The sequence below is a fragment of the Plecotus auritus genome (genome assembly GCF_963455305.1).
Source record: "Plecotus auritus genome assembly, chromosome: 6".
NCBI classification, from domain to species: domain Eukaryota; kingdom Metazoa; phylum Chordata; class Mammalia; order Chiroptera; family Vespertilionidae; genus Plecotus; species Plecotus auritus.
The window spans coordinates 177,733,043-177,751,603 of NC_137773.1; the positions used below are offsets into that span (position 1 = coordinate 177,733,043).

General features: G+C 49.2%; 1 protein-coding gene across 2 annotated transcripts in view; it reads left to right on the top strand.

Moving 5' to 3' along the window:
- Positions 1-18,561, top strand: part of QRICH1 (glutamine rich 1) — a 36,569-nt gene that overhangs the window by 14,384 nt on the left and 3,624 nt on the right. For both annotated transcript variants that reach the window (XM_080673525.1, XM_080673526.1), the window contains exons 3-6: positions 1,197-2,231; positions 9,138-9,315; positions 9,877-10,031; positions 11,926-12,040. In XM_080673525.1, coding sequence (XP_080529651.1) covers positions 1,197-2,231; positions 9,138-9,315; positions 9,877-10,031; positions 11,926-12,040 — 1,483 coding nt within the window. The remainder of the gene's footprint in view (positions 1-1,196; positions 2,232-9,137; positions 9,316-9,876; positions 10,032-11,925; positions 12,041-18,561) is intronic.

Consider the following 18,561-nt stretch of genomic DNA (forward strand, 5'->3'; position numbering starts at 1 on the left):
GGGAGATAGAAACATCAGTGATGAGAGAGAATCATTGATCGGCTGCCTCCTGCACGCTCCCCACTGGGGATGTGCCCGCAAGCAAGGTACATGCCCTTGACCGGAATCGAACCTGGGACCTTGAGTCCACAGGCCGATGCTCTATCCACTGAGCCAAACCGGTTAGGGCAGTGCCTGCATTTTAGCAGCAAAGTTGGAGATATTTCCAAAAGACATTTCAAAAGTTTTGTCTCTGCTGTGTTTTCCACTAGTTGTCTGTGGTGGGAGTAGTTTTGATCCTGAGTTGGGAATCGAGTGTCTGTGGAAGGAACATACTTGTCTTTCTGACCTTTTAGATAGTGGTCCCCACACTTTTTATCACTCACCCCATGGATAAACTTTTTTTTTTAACATGCAAGTAAATATATATTTATAAATTATGTACTTGTACTACTATATCAATAAGCAAAACCAAAGGTGGTCACATTTTAATCCTCACCCAAGGATATTTTTCCATTGATTTTTAGAGAGAGAGAGAAACATTGATGTAAGAGAGATTCATTGATTGGTTGCCTCCTGCACACCCCCCGATGGGCTGGAGATAGAGTCTGCAGCCGAGGTCTGTGCCCTTGACTGGAATTGGACCTGGGACCCTTCAGTCCGCCGACGCTCTTATCTACTGAGCCAAACCGGACAGGGTAAAGGGGTCACTTTATTTATTTATTTATTTATTTATTTATTTATTTATTTTAATATCTTTTATTGACTTTTTACAGAGAGGAAGGGAGAGGGAGAGAGAGTTAGAAACGTCGATGAGAGAGAAACACCAATCAGCTGCCTCCTGCAACCAAGGTACATGCCCTTGACCGGAATCGAACCCAGGATCCTTGAGTCCGCAGGCAGACGTTCTATCCATTGAACCAAACCGGCCAGGGCGGGGGTCATATTTTTAAAAATGAGCAGAAGTTCTGATACTTCCTTTGTAGGTCCCAGTTGATAGTCTAGTTGCTCTCACGTGGGTCTATGTTGCTCTGAATGCAGTGTGATGCTGGAGAATTTTGCAAATGGTTTTGGGAGTGGTGGCCTCCTAAGAAGCCTTGATCCGGCAGTCCTTCCTCCTCACATTGGCCAGGGCCCTCCGTCTGACGTCTTTCTTCCCCGCGGGGCTGGGTCTCAGTGTGGCCTCATTTACTCACCGGTCAATCTTGTCGCTGCAGGTACAGGTGCAGGTACAGCAGTCTCCGCAGCAGGTCTCCGCCCAGCAGCTCTCCCCGCAGCTCACCGTTCACCAGCCTCCTGAGCAACCCTTCCAGGTCCAGGTGCAGATCCAAGGCCAAGCACCGCAGCCGGCAGCTCCTTCCATCCAGACCCCAACTTTGCAGAGTCCCAGCCCCTCGCAGCTCCAGGCAGCCCAGATCCAGGTGCAGCACGTGCAGGCAGCACAGCAGATCCAGGCTGCAGAGATCCCGGAGGAGCACATCCCACATCAGCAGATCCAGGCTCAGTTGGTGGCTGGCCAGTCTCTTGCTGGGGGTCAGCAGATCCAAATCCAGACCGTGGGTGCCCTCTCCCCACCACCGTCCCAGCAGGGCTCCCCACGGGAAGGGGAGCGACGGGTTGGCACAGCCAGTGTTCTCCAGCCGGTGAAGAAGCGCAAAGTGGACATGCCCATCACTGTGTCCTATGCCATCTCAGGGCAGCCGGTGGCCACCGTGCTGGCCATTCCACAGGGCCAGCAGCAGAGCTACGTATCTTTGAGGCCAGACTTACTGACAGTGGACAGTGCCCACCTGTACAGTGCCACTGGGACCATTACGAGCCCCACCGGAGAGACCTGGACCATCCCTGTTTACTCTGCCCAGCCCCGGGGCGACCCTCAGCAGCAGAGCATCACCCACATTGCCATTCCCCAGGAGGCCTACAACGCCGTTCACGTCAGTGGCTCGCCCACGGCCCTGGCAGCTGTAAAGCTGGAGGACGACAAGGAGAAGATGGCGGGCACGTCAGTAGTGAAAAACTCCCATGAAGAGGTCGTGCAGACCCTGGCAAACTCTCTCTTTCCAGCACAGTTCATGAATGGCAACATCCACATTCCAGTGGCTGTGCAGGCTGTGGCAGGCACATACCAGAACACAGCTCAGACTGTCCATATATGGGACCCTCAGCAGCAGCCACAGCCACAGACCCCCCAGGAACAGACGCCACCGCCACCACCGCCTCAGCAGCAGCAGCAGCTCCAGGTTACTTGTTCAGTAAGTGAGACTCATCTGTGGGCAGCCTGTGCCCTCAGGACCCACTCCCACCCAAAACCTGCCTGGCAGCCTCCGACCCTTCTGGTTGTTTAGGCCGTGATGTTCGTCTTGAAGTAGTGTAGTGTTTAATATTCTAGGTGGGGGAGTGGGGGCAGAAGCAGCAGGTGAAGCTATGAAACAGGAGTTCTGTCCTGGTACCTGGAGGTAAATGAAATGGTCGGTAACTGCTTTGGGGTTACCTGGAGTGCTTCATTGTTAATATCCCTTTGGAAGAGCAAAGTTCTAAGTAGGGACTAGTGGTACCCTAAGTGGTACCCTCTTCCGAGGAGCTCCTTTCTGTATCACAAAGGAAAGGATCCAGGGCAGGGGTGGGCAAACTTTGTGACTCGAGGGCCACAATGGGTTCTTAAACTGGACCGGAGGGCGGGAACAAAAGCATGGATGGAGTGTTTGTGTGAACTAATATAAATTCAAAGTAAAGGAGAGGAGGGGAGAGCAAGAGAACCCTCCGCTCTTTCGGCTCCGCGGGCCGGATAGAACAGCCGGACGGGCCGGATCCGGCCCGTGGGCCGTAGTTTGCCCACGGCTGATCTAGTGGAACCTTAGTAGTTTAGCACAGACTCTAAACTAGCTCAGTGGAGCGGACGTGTAATTGTTCCTTTTTTCATTGTCATCTGTGGACACAGTGTAGGACACAGAATTAGAAGATCTAAGATACCTCCTGGTTGGCCTATCACCTTTGGGAGCCTTGAACAAGCCATTTATGCAGTGGGATTTCACACAGGTGTTTTTATGGTCCTTAAAAATCCTATATAATAAAAGGCTAATGTGCAAATCGACCAAAGGGCAGAATGACCAGTCACTATGACACCCACTGACCAGCAGGAGGCAGATGCTCAACGCAGGAGCTGCCCCCTGGTGGTCAGTGCACTCCCACAGGGCGTGCCACTCAGCCAGCAGCCAGGCTCACGGCTGACACGCACAGTGGCGGTGGCAGGAGCCTCCCTCCTCCGCTGCAGGGCTAAGGATTTCCTACTGCCAGCTTAGGCCAAGGTGGGCCTAGGCCGTCAGTCAGACACCCCCAAGGGCTCCCGGACTGCAGGAGGGCGCAGGCTGGGCTGAGGGTCCGTCCGTCGTCCCCCCCCCCCCCCCTGCCCCCAGTGAATGAATTTTGTGCACCGGGCCCCTAGTAGTAAAGAAGCCTTAGTTACTTGAATTTTCTTTTATGACAGCTACATTGAAAATTTTTTAAAGCTTTTTATTTTGAAATCATTTAGATTTATATAAAAGTTGCAAAAATATAATTCTGTTGAAATTTTAACTTTACAATTGTTTTGCTCTTTCATCATTTCTAACAGTTAACTTCTCAAGGCTACCCTCTATTAAGACTATCAGTGAACGTCCCAGTCCTTGTCTAGCAGAGCTTTAGAGTGGATCTAGAGCAGCCGTGGGCAAACTACGGCCCGCGGGCCGGATCCGGCTGTTCTATCCGGTTCTCTTGCTCTCCCCTCTGCTCCTTTACTTTGAATTTATATTAGTTCACACAAACACTCCATCCATGCTTTTGTTCTGGCCCTCTGGTCCAGTTTAAGAACCCATTGTGGCCCTCGAGTCAAAAAGTTTGCCCACCCCTGATCTAGAGCCTCTGGTCTTGGGGATCTGCCGAAGACGGTGTGCCTCGCAGGGCAAGGGCTCCTGGGCGGCACGGGAGGGAGCTGACACAAAGCACTGGCGGACCGGGACCATGCTCAGAAACTTGGGCAGTAAATGATTTCGATTAGGCAGAAGCTGGCCAGGCAGCAGTACGTGATCTTGGGTGACTTCGTTAAGGGACCACTAATAACCAGCTGCCAGGCCTGAAGTAGCACAGCACAGGCATTGTTCCAGGTAGCTTACAGTCCGTTGTAGGAGTAAGAACATGTAATTTCTGTTTCTTTGAGTTATATATAAGGCAGCATAATGAAGTGTGACGTTGTGTGCCACACACACAAAGGAAAACTGGGACTTCAGAAATCATTCCAGGTTAAAAAGTCAGCAGCAGCATCTGTGGGGAAGTGGTGCATGTACTGTAGTTTATAGCTTACACTGACAGAGAACGGAGCAGCACTAGTACAGAGTCAGGGAGGGGAAGCAGGGACATGGCCTTGGGCAGCATGAGCGGGGCTGTGGAGAGAAGATAGTACGGGGGCAAAGGCGTTATCGTCACAACGTGAAGAGTTGAACTTGAGGATTTGGGGGGGCAGTTTTCCAGATTCCTAGGAGTGTGATTAGAAGAAGAATCAGCCCGGGTGCTGTGCTCAGTGGTTGATCATCGACCTGTGAACCAGAAGGTCACAGTTCAATTCCCGGTCAGGGCACATGCCCAGGATGTGGGCTCCATCCCCAGTGGGGAGCGTACAGGAGGCAGCCAATCAGTGGTTCTCTCTCATCATTGATGTTTCTCTCTCTCTCCCTCTCCCTTCCTCTCTGAAATCCATAGAAAACATATTTAAAAAATAATAATAGTTGGCACATTCGGGCTCTTCAGCAGATCTTCCCCGGAGTTCCTGTTAGTGGGCCCGTGTTCTTCAGGCCATGTCTCCGCGGGGAAAGGCTGGCGGGGACTTACGTCAGGCATGATTACCAGAAAGAGGAACACTGGAAAGAATACTCTCCGCAGGAAAGAGCGGTGTGTCCACGAACCCGCAAACACTCCCTTGCCGCCTCCTCAGGGTCCGGGCTAAGGAGCAGAGGGACTAAGACAGTCTCTGCCCGTGGGGCACGCACAGCCTGTGGGGAAGGCAGTTGTGCTGTGGAGTGAGCTGGACTCTAAGGAGAGGGTTGTGCTCCTTCACCTGCCACCCCTTTATGAAAACGGTTAGCGCCATGTTTATGGCAAAACCTCCCGCCCTTGACCTCTCATCCACCTCCATCGCTTGCCGTGCTTCTCCGCTCTGCATTACTCCCAGAGTCCTCAAAAGGGTTCTCCGTACCAGCTGACTGCACTTGCCCGTTTTCAACACACAGCAGTGTGCCCTTGTCAGGCAAGGTCAGCAGTGGCCAGGTCAGCAGGCACATCCGTTTTTAATCTTAGCAGCACACAGCGCAGCCTTCCTGAACCTCTGCTGGCCTTCATTTCATACACTCCCGGGTCTCCTAGCCATGGCTCCGGTCCCTTCTCAGGAGCCAGTGCCTGTTCTTTGTCCCAACCGTACGTGTCCATGTTCCTCAGGGAGCAGCACTAGCCCTTCTTTCTCCCTCAGGAGTTCTGTCCTTTGGTATGGTGCTCACATAATCTAGATCGGCGGGGGGGCGGGGGGGGGGGGGAGGGACGTCTGGCCCCGGGGCCATATCATTTGATTGGGCCCTGCCAAGGCAACCACAGACAGAACTTGAAATTCAAGAAATCTAGGAGCTTTTTTCATAACAACGTAATTTTTAAGTTGATAACGTTGTATGGCCCTCGAATGATGTTATAAATGTGTGAATGGCCCTGGGCGGAAAAAGGTCCCCCCCCCCCCCCCCCCCCCCCCCCCCGCTCCAGATGGTGCCGCTGCTAAAGATGTTCACCAGCACTGTCTGCCAGCATTGTTCTTCGGTTACAGACCTTAACTCACTTAACTCTCCCGCCAGCCTTATGAGATACATACCGCGGTCTCCGTTTTACACGTGAAGAAACAGGCAGAGAGCTTCAACAGCAAGGCCACCATTAGTAAGTGGCAGAATTGAGATTGAACCCTGGACAGGCAGGCACTGCAGTCCATTCCCTGTGCTGCATAGACGCACATCTCAGACCATGACTTTCCCGTTAGCTCTCTTCCCACACATCAGCAGTTACTTATTTACTTGGATTTAAGAAGATCTCTCAGCTCTTCATTAGCATCAACTCTGCCACTATGGACAGCTCCCCAGTCCTGGAAAGGGGTAGCATTAGCCAGTCACCCATCTGTGTAAGCCAGAAACCCTGGGATCTGCTTTCCCTTACTCCTCACAGCGAGTTCATCAATAAGCCAATTGGTTCTACCACCAAACTTCTCAGACTCCCTAAGTCATCCCCACTGCCACCGTCTGAGTCTAGGCGACCAACACCTGCTTCCACTTTTGCTCTCATTTCGTTCTCCATAGATCACCATGAATAATTTTTGTTTTTTGTTAATCCTCACCCGGGGATATTTTTCCCATTGATTTTTAGGGGGAGTGGAATAGGGAGGGGGAAGAGAGGGAGACAGACAGACGGACATCAATGTGCCCTATCTGGTTTGGCTCAATGGATAGAGCATCAGCCTGTGGACTGAAGGGTCCAGGTTTGATTCCAGTCGAGGACACATGCCCAGGTTGCAGTTCGATCCCCAGTAGGGAGCATGCAGGAGGCAGCCAGTCAGTGACTCCCTCTCATCATTGATGTTTCTCTCTCTCCCTCTCCCTTCCTCTCTGAAAACAATAAAAATATATTTTTGTAAAAAAAGAAACATCGATGTGAGAGAGACACATCAATTTGTTGCTGCCCACACACACCCCGACCGGGGCTGGGGATCAAGCCTGCAATCCAGGTACGTACCCTTGACTGGGAATCGAACTTGTGACGCTCCGATGTGGAGGCTGGAGTGATCTAACCATTGAGCAACACAGGCCAGAGCTAATTTTTTTTTAATCCTCACTCTAAGGTATGCTCATTGATTTTAGAGAGGGGGAAGGGAGAGGGAGAGAGAAAGGAACATCAATTGGTTGCCTTCCATACATGCCCCAACTGGGGATCAAATCTGCAACCTAGGTATGTGCCCTGACTGGGAATCGAACTCGCAACCTTTTAGTGTATGGGAAGATGCTCCAACCAACTGAGCTATACTGGCCCGGGCAAGAATAACTGTTTTTTTGATGTAAGATTATGTCACTTCCCAGCTTAAAACTATCCAGGGGCTCCATTATCCATAGGAAAAACTCCTCAGCACCACAGTGTACAGGGTCTTCCTTACATCAGTACTTTCCCACCTGGTACTGCCATGCTCCGTGGCAGGCAGAGGGACACGGGTGGGAGCATCTTGGTTGTCAGGGTGCTTGGAAATGTTGCACGTAGTGGGTAGAGGCACGCAAGGAGGAGCCTCGCCAGAAAGCCAGCGGAGAAGCAGTTCCCCACCTCCCTGCCCAGTCAGGCTCCGAGATTTCCCGCTTGAGGAGATGGAGTTGCCACTGAACAAGGGAGGGGGCTCTCAGGAGAGTGGTTGTGGGGGGAGAGGGGGATGAGTTCTCTCGGCAGAGGCTAGTGTAGGGCGCAGGGAGATGCCCAGGTGGAGATGCGTGGTCCCACTGGGGAGATTACGGGGAGGGCTCCTTAGAGTTAGCATCGCTGCGAGCTGCAACGTTAGCAGTCATTTCCTCAAACATGGGAACCTGCCTGCGAATACGGGGAGACTCAGCCAGGAGGACGGCAGCTGAGCTAAGGAGGGTGTCGAGAGTGGAGCTCCGGGGTTGGCAGACATTCCCTGGGCATTATAAGGAGGTAAAGCAGTACCTGGCACTGGCATTGCTTTACCTCCTTAGTAATGTATGTTATCAAAGCTAGTACAGTCGTGTTTATTTGATGATAGCAAGTTTATGTGTCATGGATAAATGATTTTGCTTTTTTTTGTGTTTTTTTTTAAACATATTTTATTGATTTTTTTTTTTACAGAGAGGAAGGGAGAGTGTTAGAGAGTTAGAAACATATTTTTTTTTTTAATATTTTATTGATATTTTACAGAGAGGAAGGGAGAGGGATAGAGAGCTAGAAACATCGATGAGAGAGAAACATCAATGAGCTGCCTCCTGCACACCCCCCACTGGGGATGTGCCCGCAACCACGGTACATGCCCTTGACCGGGATCGAACCTGGGACCCTTTAGTCCGCAGGCCGACGCTCTATCCACTGAGCCACACCGGTCAGTGCTGATTTTGCTTTTGATGCGAATGGTTTGACATTCCTCAGGAGAAGTGCTCGAGGAAGTTTGTTCAGAGTGTGGACAGGTGTGGGAGCCCCAAGAGCCTGTGCGTGGTGTCCGTCCTGCCTGGTGGGGACTGTGGTGCAGGCTCCTGGGTGTTCTCTGCCCGCTTGTCTGCATGGCTTGGCTCTCGGCCCACTGAGGATGGGAGCACTCTTCCTCGGGAGGCAGGGAGCCAGAGCAGTGCCTCCTGCCTTCCGAAGCTGTCCCTGGGGCCAGAGCAGTATCCCTGAGACGGAACACGGGAAAAACGGGACCCTCTGTACCGTTGGAGGAGGCTTACCCGCCGAACTTGCAGGGGCAGGGATAGGGACGTGGCTTGCTTGTTGTACTTCCTTTCTCTGAGTGGTGATTCTTCACCGTGGCTGGGCATCGAAACCACCTGGGGAGATCTGAAAATCCCGATAGCAGCAGGCCCTCAGCTTAGATTAAATCAGAGTCTCTGGGGAGTGAGGCTGGGGCTTGTGAGTCACTGCTCTGGCACCTGGTGCTCAGAGTGCGGCCAGCAGACCAGGTTCCGCACTTGGAAGCTTCTTAGAAATGCAGTCCTGGCCGGTGTGGCTCCGTTGGTTGGAACATCATGCCGTAAACCACAAGGTGACAGGTTCGATTCCCAGTCAGCGCACAGGCCCAGGTTTCGGGTTCGATCCCCAGCGAGGGCACATGCAGGAGGCAACCAGTTGATGTTTCTCTTTCCCTCTCTAAAATCACTAAAAACATGTTGTTGTTTTTAAAAAAAATAAAAGTACAGCCAGGGCGGAGAATCACGGTACTAGGCTTTGCTATCCCTGGGGTAAGGAGTAGAATTTCAGAGATTCTTGAAAATAGGACAGCATGGAGAAGAGAGTTTTTTTAGTGAAAGAACTACAAGTAACATTTTCCTGGCAGTTTGCTGAACAAAGGGCCTGATGCGGAGGAGTATTGACGCATTTTGATGGTTTCTCTCTCGTAGGCTCAAACTGTCCAGGTCGCTGAAGTTGAACCACAGTCCCAGCCACAGCCTTCCCCGGAGCTTCTGCTTCCAAATTCTCTGAAGCCGGAAGAAGGGCTTGAAGTATGGAAAAACTGGGCCCAGACCAAGAACGCCGAGCTGGAGAAGGACGCTCAGAACAGACTGGCGCCCATTGGGCGTGAGTGTTGGAGGGATGGGGTGGGCCCTGGCACTGAAGCAGCAGGAGGGAGGGTGGCAGGAAAGGGGTGCCCTTGGCTCCGGGGACCAGGAAGCTCCGTCTGAAACTGTGCTGAATTCAGGACAAGCAGCAAGCGGGCCTGGGCAGGGTTTGCGGGATTTGTGGAAGACAGGCATTTCTGCATACGTGGATTTCTGGGGTGACCTAGATCTGGGCAGAGCGGTTTCTGGGGGAAGATAGTGACCAGTGGGTGTGTTCAAGGCCTTCTTCCTTGGCATCATGCTTATACACTGCCTAGCATTATTGCGGGGGGGTGGGAGGGGTCTTTCCTTTCATAGCCCTAATAAAAATTTTCAGGAAATGTGAAGTGGAAGGACTGTGGGAAGGAAACCCTTGGTGTAATAGGACATAGAGGTTGCTGCCTTAGTAGGCCAGATGCAAGTGACCATTTCCATGCCAGCACTGATGGGCAGTATTTGCTCTGAGCTGACTTCAGGGATGTGAGCACCAATAAGATGACTGTTGCCTGGACTCCCATCACCTCTGGGGTTTGTGTTGTAGGGCGCCAGCTTCTGCGATTCCAGGAAGATCTCATCTCTTCTGCGGTGGCCGAGCTGAATTACGGGCTCTGTCTGATGACACGGGAAGCTCGGAATGGAGAAGGTGAACCCTATGATCCCGATGTGCTCTACTACATTTTCCTGTGCATCCAGAAGGTAGGAATAGCTTCTCAGGGACATGTCTGAGCTTGTTCCCATCAGCTATTTACTGGATGTTCAAATTAGTAAAAAGACAAGCAGGGAGTTTTAATTGGGACTTTCTCTTTTAACTGTACAATGAGTTTAAGTATGTTCTTCTTTCTCAATTGCAAAAGATCTACATGTTCACTTAAGAAAATAAGCATCATTCCTAACCCTGCCTGACAGCTAGTGAAGCTCCAGTGGAAATGTTTGTATATCGGCTCTCCCTCCAGGGAACGTGCTGGTGCTTTTCCCTCCCCTCCCCGTCCCTCCCAGCCCCAGCTCCCAAGCTCTTCATTTATCTCTAGAACTTGTTTGCTAAGCCCATCTTCTGGGAATTACTTTTTCTACCTCTGTAATTTACCTAATAAATGTTCTCTTACCAAATAAATAAATATACATACACACACACACACATTTATATTATATTATCCTATCTAATAAAGAGGGAATATGCTAATTGACTGCCATGCCCTCAAAGATGGTGGCAAATATGCTAATTGACTGCTAGTCCCCTCAGCCCCGCAGGTGCGCGGCAAGGCCGGGCCCACCCCCAGGGGGGCCTGGCTGCTCCGTGCACCTGCCTCCAGGGCCGCCCAGTCCTCTCAGCTGTCCAGCCATCCAGGGCCAGCCCAAGACACAGGCAAGCCTCGGATGGCGGCTGCCCAGCCTCCCAGGGCTGCCTGAGGCTCAGGTAACCAGGGACGCCTGAGGCTTGTGCTGCCGGCAGTGGCAGCAGCAGAGGTGTGATGGGGCGTCGCCTTCCCCTGATCGCCAGGTTGCCTCCCGCCCCTGAGGGCTCCCGGACTGTGAGAGGGGGCAGGCCGGGCTGAGGGACCCCTCCCCCCTCCAGTGCATAAATTTTCATGCACCAGGCCTCTGGTATTATATTTATTATATTATATTACATTTATATATAGAAACAAATAGCCCAGCTGGTGTTGCTCAGTGGTTGAGAGTTGACCTATGAACCAGGAGGTCATGGTTTGATTCTGGGTCAGGGCCCATGCCCAGGTTGTAGGTAGAAACCCTGTTGGTGGGACAATGGGAGACAGCCAAATGATGATTCTCTCTCATCATTGCTGTTACTATTTCTCTCTCTCCCCCTCTCTCTGAGATCAATTTTTTTAAGGCATATTTTAAAAAACGAAGAAAATTACACACACAAATATTTGGTATATTACCTAAGCGTTTTATTTTATGTATTTATTTTTAATGTTTTTATTGACGTTAGGTTTTCAGGACATTTAAGGCGAAGCATGACGGAAATGTACTGTAGACGGGCGGTTTGGGAGAGCTGAGGGGGGTTCTCAGGGTGGAAATGCTCTTGTGGAAACCCCCAGGGAGGTGGGAAAAGCACGTGCTGGCGGCGCTCGCCCTGCTGCCTGGGCCTCTGGCCTGAGAAAGTCTGCCTCCAAGTTGGCCTTTCTGCCTGGCCGCTCGCTACCAGGTGAATCGCTTTACATGCTTCCTCATGCCGTGTTCTCCCGAGTCCCGGCAAGCAGGCTCAGTCACCTCCGTTTACAGACAAGGAAGCTGAGCCCCCAGCGTTAAGACTCACATGAGTTACTTGACCGCATAGCCAATAGGAGGCTGGCCTCCGAGCCTGCACCATGTTCTTGCTACCGTAAGAGCCTTGCCTGGGAGAAATCGCATGCATAGATCCCGCCCAAGTGTGTGAGAGTTGGTTCACGTGGTCCGACGTGTACTGTGGAAGTGTCGCGTGCTGGACGGTTTGGACCCGGTATGTAGGTTCATTCAGGGGGAAGGGGTAGGCGGAGGCCATAGCACTGGTAAAAGAACGCTTATTTCCCCTGCGAGTCTGACTCAGGAGACTACCAACAGTTTTTGTTGATTGTTTTTCTTTTAGTATCTTTTTGAAAATGGACGGGTTGATGACATTTTCTCAGATCTTTATTACGTTCGATTCACGGAGTGGCTGCATGAAGTTCTGAAGGACGTTCAGCCCCGAGTCACTCCACTTGGTAAGAGTCTTCCTAGCACTTGGATGTCTCTCCCACCAGGGTGTAAGAAGGACCGCTGCTTGTGTGGCCGGCTCTGCACAGCACGTGGGTGAGGGAGGTAAACCCGGGCGCCAGCATCGGCCTCTGTGCTGCTGGCCCTGCTGTGGCGGGCACTGCTCCCCAGGCCAGGGCCAGCCGGTCCCAGGGTGGCAAGAACAGGCCATGTGCAGTGTGGGGTAGTTACTCCTTTTCTCTTCCTGTTAAAATTAGAATCGTTGCAAAAAATAAGAATTATTAACTGTTTTATCTGTAGGTTACTCATGTTACATATGTTTTATGTATACAGTGTGGGGCCAAAGTAGGTTTACACTTGTCTGTATGGAAAATCATTCAATAATTATTAAATAATAATACAAGAAAAGACTGTTTTGAGTACTCAAAACTATAAACCTACTTTTGCTCCACCCTGTATAGAACATAATTTTTCCTTTACCTACAGGTAGCTTCCTGGGTAGTATGTTATATTGGAAAGAACATGAGTTTTGCAGTAAAATGTCTGAGGTTTTTTTGTTTTGTTTTTAAGAAACTTTATTTTATTTTTATTTATTTTTTGTTAATCCTTACCCGAGGATATTTTCCCATTGATTTTTTTAGTGAGAATGGAAGGGAGAGGGAGAAATAGAGAGAGAGGGAAACATCGATGTGAGAGAGACACATGGATTGGTTGCCTCCAGCACAGGCTCGACCAGGGCCAGGAATCAAGCCTGCAACCGAGGGACGTGCCCTTGACTAGAATCGAGTCCAGGACCCTTCAGTCCATGGGCTGATGCTCTACCCACTGAGCCAAACCAGCTCGGGCTAATAAACTTTATTTTTTAGAGCAGTTTTCGGTTTACAGAAAAATTAAGCAGGAGGTACAGAGAATTCCTATATACCCCCCACACAGTGTTTCCCCAATTATTACCTTGTATTAGTGTGGTATACTTGTTAACATTGATGAACCAGTATTGATTCATTATTAATTAAATGCCTGTAGTTTACATTAGGGCTCCCTTCTTGTGTTATACATGTTGTGGGTTTTGACAAATGTGGAATGACATGTGTCTGCAGTTCCCGTACCGTACCGAAGTTTCACGACTTTAAAATCGCTGTTTCACCTAGTTACCCCTCCCTGCCTGCCCTGGAATTTCCGGCAACCAGTGGTCTTTTTACTGTCTCCGTAGTTTTTGCCTTTTTCAGAATGTCATATAGTTGGAATAATTTATTTTGTGGCCTTTTCAGATTTTTTTTTCACTTAGCAATACACATTAATGTCCCAGTGTGTCTTTGTGGCTCGATAGCTCATTTTTTATTGCTGATAATATTCCGTTGTATGGATGTACCACAGTTTGTTTATCCATTCACCTATGGAATAGATTCCAATTTTGGCAATTATGAATAAAGCTGCTATAAACATTTTGTGCAGGTTTTTGTTGAAAGAATAGGCAGGCAGATAAATGAAACAGAACAGAGAGCCCAGAAATAGAGCCACAAAAATATAACCAACTTACCTTTGTCAAAGGAACAAAGAGAGTTCAATGAAGAAAGGATAGTCTTTTCAACAGGCTCTAGAACTGGACATCCACATGCAACAAATCAGTCTAGACCAGTGGTTCTCAACCTTTCTAGTGCCGCGACCCTTTAATACAGTTCCTCATGTTGTGGTGACCCCCAACCATAAAATTATTTTTGTTGCTACTTCATAACTGTAATTTTCCTACTGTTAATGAATTGTAATGTAAATATCTGTGTTTTCCGATGGTCTTAGGCTCTACAGTCGCGACCCACAGGTTGAGAACCACTAGCAGGGTCACCTAAGACCATCGGAAAACACAGATATTTACATTACATTTCATAACAGTAGCAAAATTACAGTTATGAAGTAGCAACGAAAATAATTTTATGTTTGGGGTCACCACCACATGAGGAACTGTATTAAAGGGTCGCGGCATTAGAAAGGTTGAGAACCACTGGTCTAGACATAGATCTTACACCGTTCACAAAACTAACTCCAGATGGATCACAGACCTGAATGTAAAATGCAAAATTATAAAACAACTCCTAGAGATAACATAGAAAATCTAGGTGACCTTGGGTTTGGTGATGACTTTCTATATACAACTAGAGGCCCGGTGCACGGATTCATACACCGGTGGGGTCCCTCAGCCTGGCCTGCGGGGATTGGGCCAAAACTAGCAGTCCGACATCCCCAGAGGGGCCCCAGATTGCGAGAGGGCTCAGGCCAGGCCGAGGGACCCCACTGGTGCACAAATCCATGCACCGGGCCTCTAGTATGCATATAAGATCATTGGTTAATCTCCCCCCGCCCTCCCCCCTTCCCTCTGAGATTCATCAGTCTGTTCCATGTTTCCATGCCTGTGGTTTCCGCTCCTGCGTTGAGCATCTGCCCCCTGGTGGTCGGTCAGCCGGTCACTTAGGCTTTTAATATAGAGAGAAGATACCAGAAGCACTGTGATCCATGAAAGAAAAAAATTGACACATTGAACTTCATTCAAATTAAAAACTTCTGCTTTGTGAAACAGTTAAGAGGATGAAAAAACGAGCCACTAACTGGGAGAAAATCTTTGTAAAATATATATCCAATGAAGGACTGGTATCCAAAATATACAAAGAACTCTTTAACACTCAACAATAAGAAAACAGCCGAAACCGGTTTGGCTCAGTGGATAGAGCGTTGGCCTGCGGACTGAAGGGTCCTGGGTTCGATTCCAGTCAAGGGCATGTACCTTGGTTGCGGGCACATCCCCAGTAGGGGGTGTGCAGGAGGCAGCTGATCGATGTTTTTCTCTCATCGATGTTTCTGGCTCTCTATCCCTCTCCCTTCCTCTCTATAAAATATCAATAAAAATATATTTTTTTAAAAAAATAAAACAAACACCCTGATTAACAAATGGGCAAAAGATCCGCATAGATGCCTCACTAAAGAAGATACACAGGTGGTAGACAAACACATGAAAAGATGCTTATTACATGTCAGCAGGAAATGGCAATTTAAAACAACGAGAAGCCGCTATCCACTGTGAGGAAGGCTGAAACCCACAGGGCAGCACCAGATGCTCGCCAGGGAGCCACAGCAGCCTCACCCACTAAAAAAAAGGAGGCATCTGTACTACTACTTGTAATACTTCAAATAATAAAATAAAATTTAAAATAAAAAAATATATTAAATAAAAAAAGAGCCTCATCCACTGCTGGTGGAAATGCAAAGTGGCACAGCCACTTTAGAAGACAATTTGGCATTTTCATAAAAAAGTAAACATTTTCTGACCTTATGGTCCAGCAGGCATGCTCCTTGGGATTTGCGTTGAAAACAGTCTGGTTAACATCGATCGCCACTCATGGTTTGTTACATGCTTAACCTTAAAAAAATTATTGGTTAAATATTTGAGTGCCTACTGTGTGCCAGGCAGTATTCCAGTTATCCTATATAATAAAAAGCCTAATGTGCTAAGTGTCCAGTCGTCCAGTTGGCCGTTTAACCAATCAAAGCATACTATGCGAATGATATGCTAACGCTGCTCAACCGCTTGCAATGACGTGCACTGACCACCAGGGGGCAGACAGTTGACCGTTCAGCCAATCGCTATGACGTGCACTGACCACCAGGGGGCAGACGCTACAACGAGTAGGTTAGCTTGCTGCTGGAGTCCAGCAGATCGGGACTGAGCTAGACAGGCCAGACACACCCTGGAGCCCTCCCGCGGTCCCTCCCCAGCTGGCCAACCTCCTGTGTTCCTCCCTAGCCCCGATCGTGCACAGTGGGATCCCTCAACCTGGCCTGTGCCTCTCACAATCCAGGACACCTCGGGGGATGTCGAAGAGCCGGTTTCGGCCTGATAGCAGAACAACCAGTCACTATTACACGCACTGACCACCAGGGGGCAGATGCTCAATGCAGGAGCTGCCCCCTGGTGGTCAGGGCGCTCCCACAGGGCATGCCACTCAGCCAGAAGATGAGCTCATGGCTGGCGAGCGCAGCGGCGGTGGTGGAGCCTCTCCTGCCTCTGCGGCAGCGCTATGGGTGTCCGACTGACGGCTTAGGCCACCTCCTGGGGAGCGGGCCTAAGCCGTCAGTCGGACATCCCTCAAAGGCTCCCTGACTGCCAGAGGGCGCAGGCCGGGGAGAGGGATCCCCCCAAGTGCACGTATTTCGTGCACCGGGTCGCTGGTATAGATAATAATATTGTAGTGAACAAAATGGACCTTACAGTCTAACAGTGAGACAGTAAGTCACCAAATTATTTGTGATGAAGTAAGTGCTTTGAAGAACAAAGCACAAGGGAATGGAGGTGTTGGGCCATTAGGAGGGAGGCCTCTCTGTCGTTAGAACAGAGACTGGGTAAGTGGATCAGTGACTCTGCTACATGATTTACAAATTTTTAAGGCAAGTGTAGCTGTGTACAGTTCGCTTTTTAAGACTTTTTATTGTGGAATTTCAAGCACATGTAAAAGTAACCGAGATTAATGACACTCCCATGTACCTACTGTTTATCCATGATAAATCTCATTTCATATATACACTACTTACTCCCCCTCCCATGTTATTTTGAAGTAAGTTCCAGACACTTTATTCATAAATATTTTAATATGTATTATTGACATACCACAGTGCCGTTATCATACCTTTAAAAAAAAAGATAATTCCATAATGTCATCAAAATCTACCTTCTTTGAATTTCTAATGTCATAATTTTGTTTAAGTCAAGGTGTAAAGTCCACACATTGAAATTGCTGGGTATACCTTTCAGTGGTTAGCTTTAATCTTTCATTTCCCCCTTGTTTTTTTTCTTGCAATTTATGGAAGAAATTAGCCTTTTAAATTGTCACACTGTTTACTTTTTGCTGATTACATCCCCATGGTGTAGTTTGACTTACTCTTCTGTTCCCTATATTTACAGTTAATAGGTAGTTGCATAGAAAGACTCCACTGATCAGGTTTTTTTTTGTGTGTGTGTGTTTTTCTTTTTGGCAAGGTTACATCAATAGATGGGTTATTTATTTTCATCAGGTGCCCTTAATGTCTGTATCCATTAATTCATTAGTTGCAAAAGGTGGTATTATAATGTTATTACTTCTTCATTATTAGCTGAAAAACAGAAACTTTTCCTTGCCAACCTTTTGAATTCCTGGCGATGTACGTTGTATAGAAGAGGGAGAGTGAGGGCTTGTTGGTTCTCCTGTGTTTAGCAGTTTTCACAGGAATGACTCGGTTCACCAGCTTCCCTCAGTGATAACCGAGTGACTGTGTGGTTTTTGTTGTTTTTAAGAATCATCATGAACTAATGATTGTAAGCATATTTAATATAACTCAGTCTATTGCAGTTACCTTTTCCCCCAGTCGTTATCTTTACTGATGTGCAAATTGTCCCATCTTTGATCATTTGGAGTCTCTTTAAATTAGCCCTTAAGGCCCTAGCCGGTTTGGCCCAGTGGATAGAGCGTCGGTCTGCGGACTGAGGGGTCCCGGGTTCGATTCCGGTCAAGGGCATGTATGTACCTTGGTTGCGGGCACATCCCCAGTGGTGGGTGTGCAGGAGGCAGCTGATCCATGTTTCTCTCTCATCGATGTTTCTGGCTCTCTGTCCCTCTCCCTTCCTCTCTGTAAAAAAAAATCAACAATATATATATATATATTTTAAAAATAGCCCTTAAGTTCTTTTGGCACAACTGGTTTGCCAGCCTTTTTCAGGCTCATCTTGGACATGTCCTGTCCCGGTGTGGTATCGGTCTGTTCTCCATGGGTCCTGACGTTTTCGGTGGTAAATGGTAGTTCAGTACCAAACCGAGGCCTGGATCTGAGGTGTGTTCATTGCTCCTGGGCTTGTCACTGTTCCTAGGTCTTTAACGTGGGCAGAACCAAAACTAGAAAAGACAAAATCAATCATTTTAATCCTTGGCGTTCAGAATCGGAGCTCTGAGGTTTTTCTGTGGTGGCTCTGTCTCTGTCACCCTTCTCCCACACCGGAAGTTTTCCTGAGGTTCTAAAGAAGCCGTGAAAGCTGGGGAACGTGACACCAGGTGGCACAGTGAACCCCGAGAAAACGGTGCATGCGAGTGTGCCTGGGACCTCTCCTGGGCTGGTCTTCTCTGGGGACGCCTGTCTTCTGCCACCCGCCCTGCTCCAGACGCGTCTCAGAGCAGGGAAGGCGAGCTCATTGTCACAGACCGCAGAATACAAGAGCAGCGGCAGAGCCCTGGAGATGGACATGCCCTGGGCAGGCAGAGGGCCAGCTGTGCGAGAGCGGAGGACAGGGACGTACGGGCAGAACACTCCTTTCCCTGCTTCTGCGACATGGCGCTGGCCCTCAGACATGTGCACACTGACCACGGAACGAACGTGTGAAGGGCTTGGTGATCCAACGCCTGGCTTTGTCCCCGCCCAGCTCTTCCAGGGAAACCTGCCCTGTGGGGGGGGGACACCTGTTCTGAATGGCAGTCTCCCCTCTGCCTAGAGAGCGGATGCGAATGGCTTGCTTTCTGAA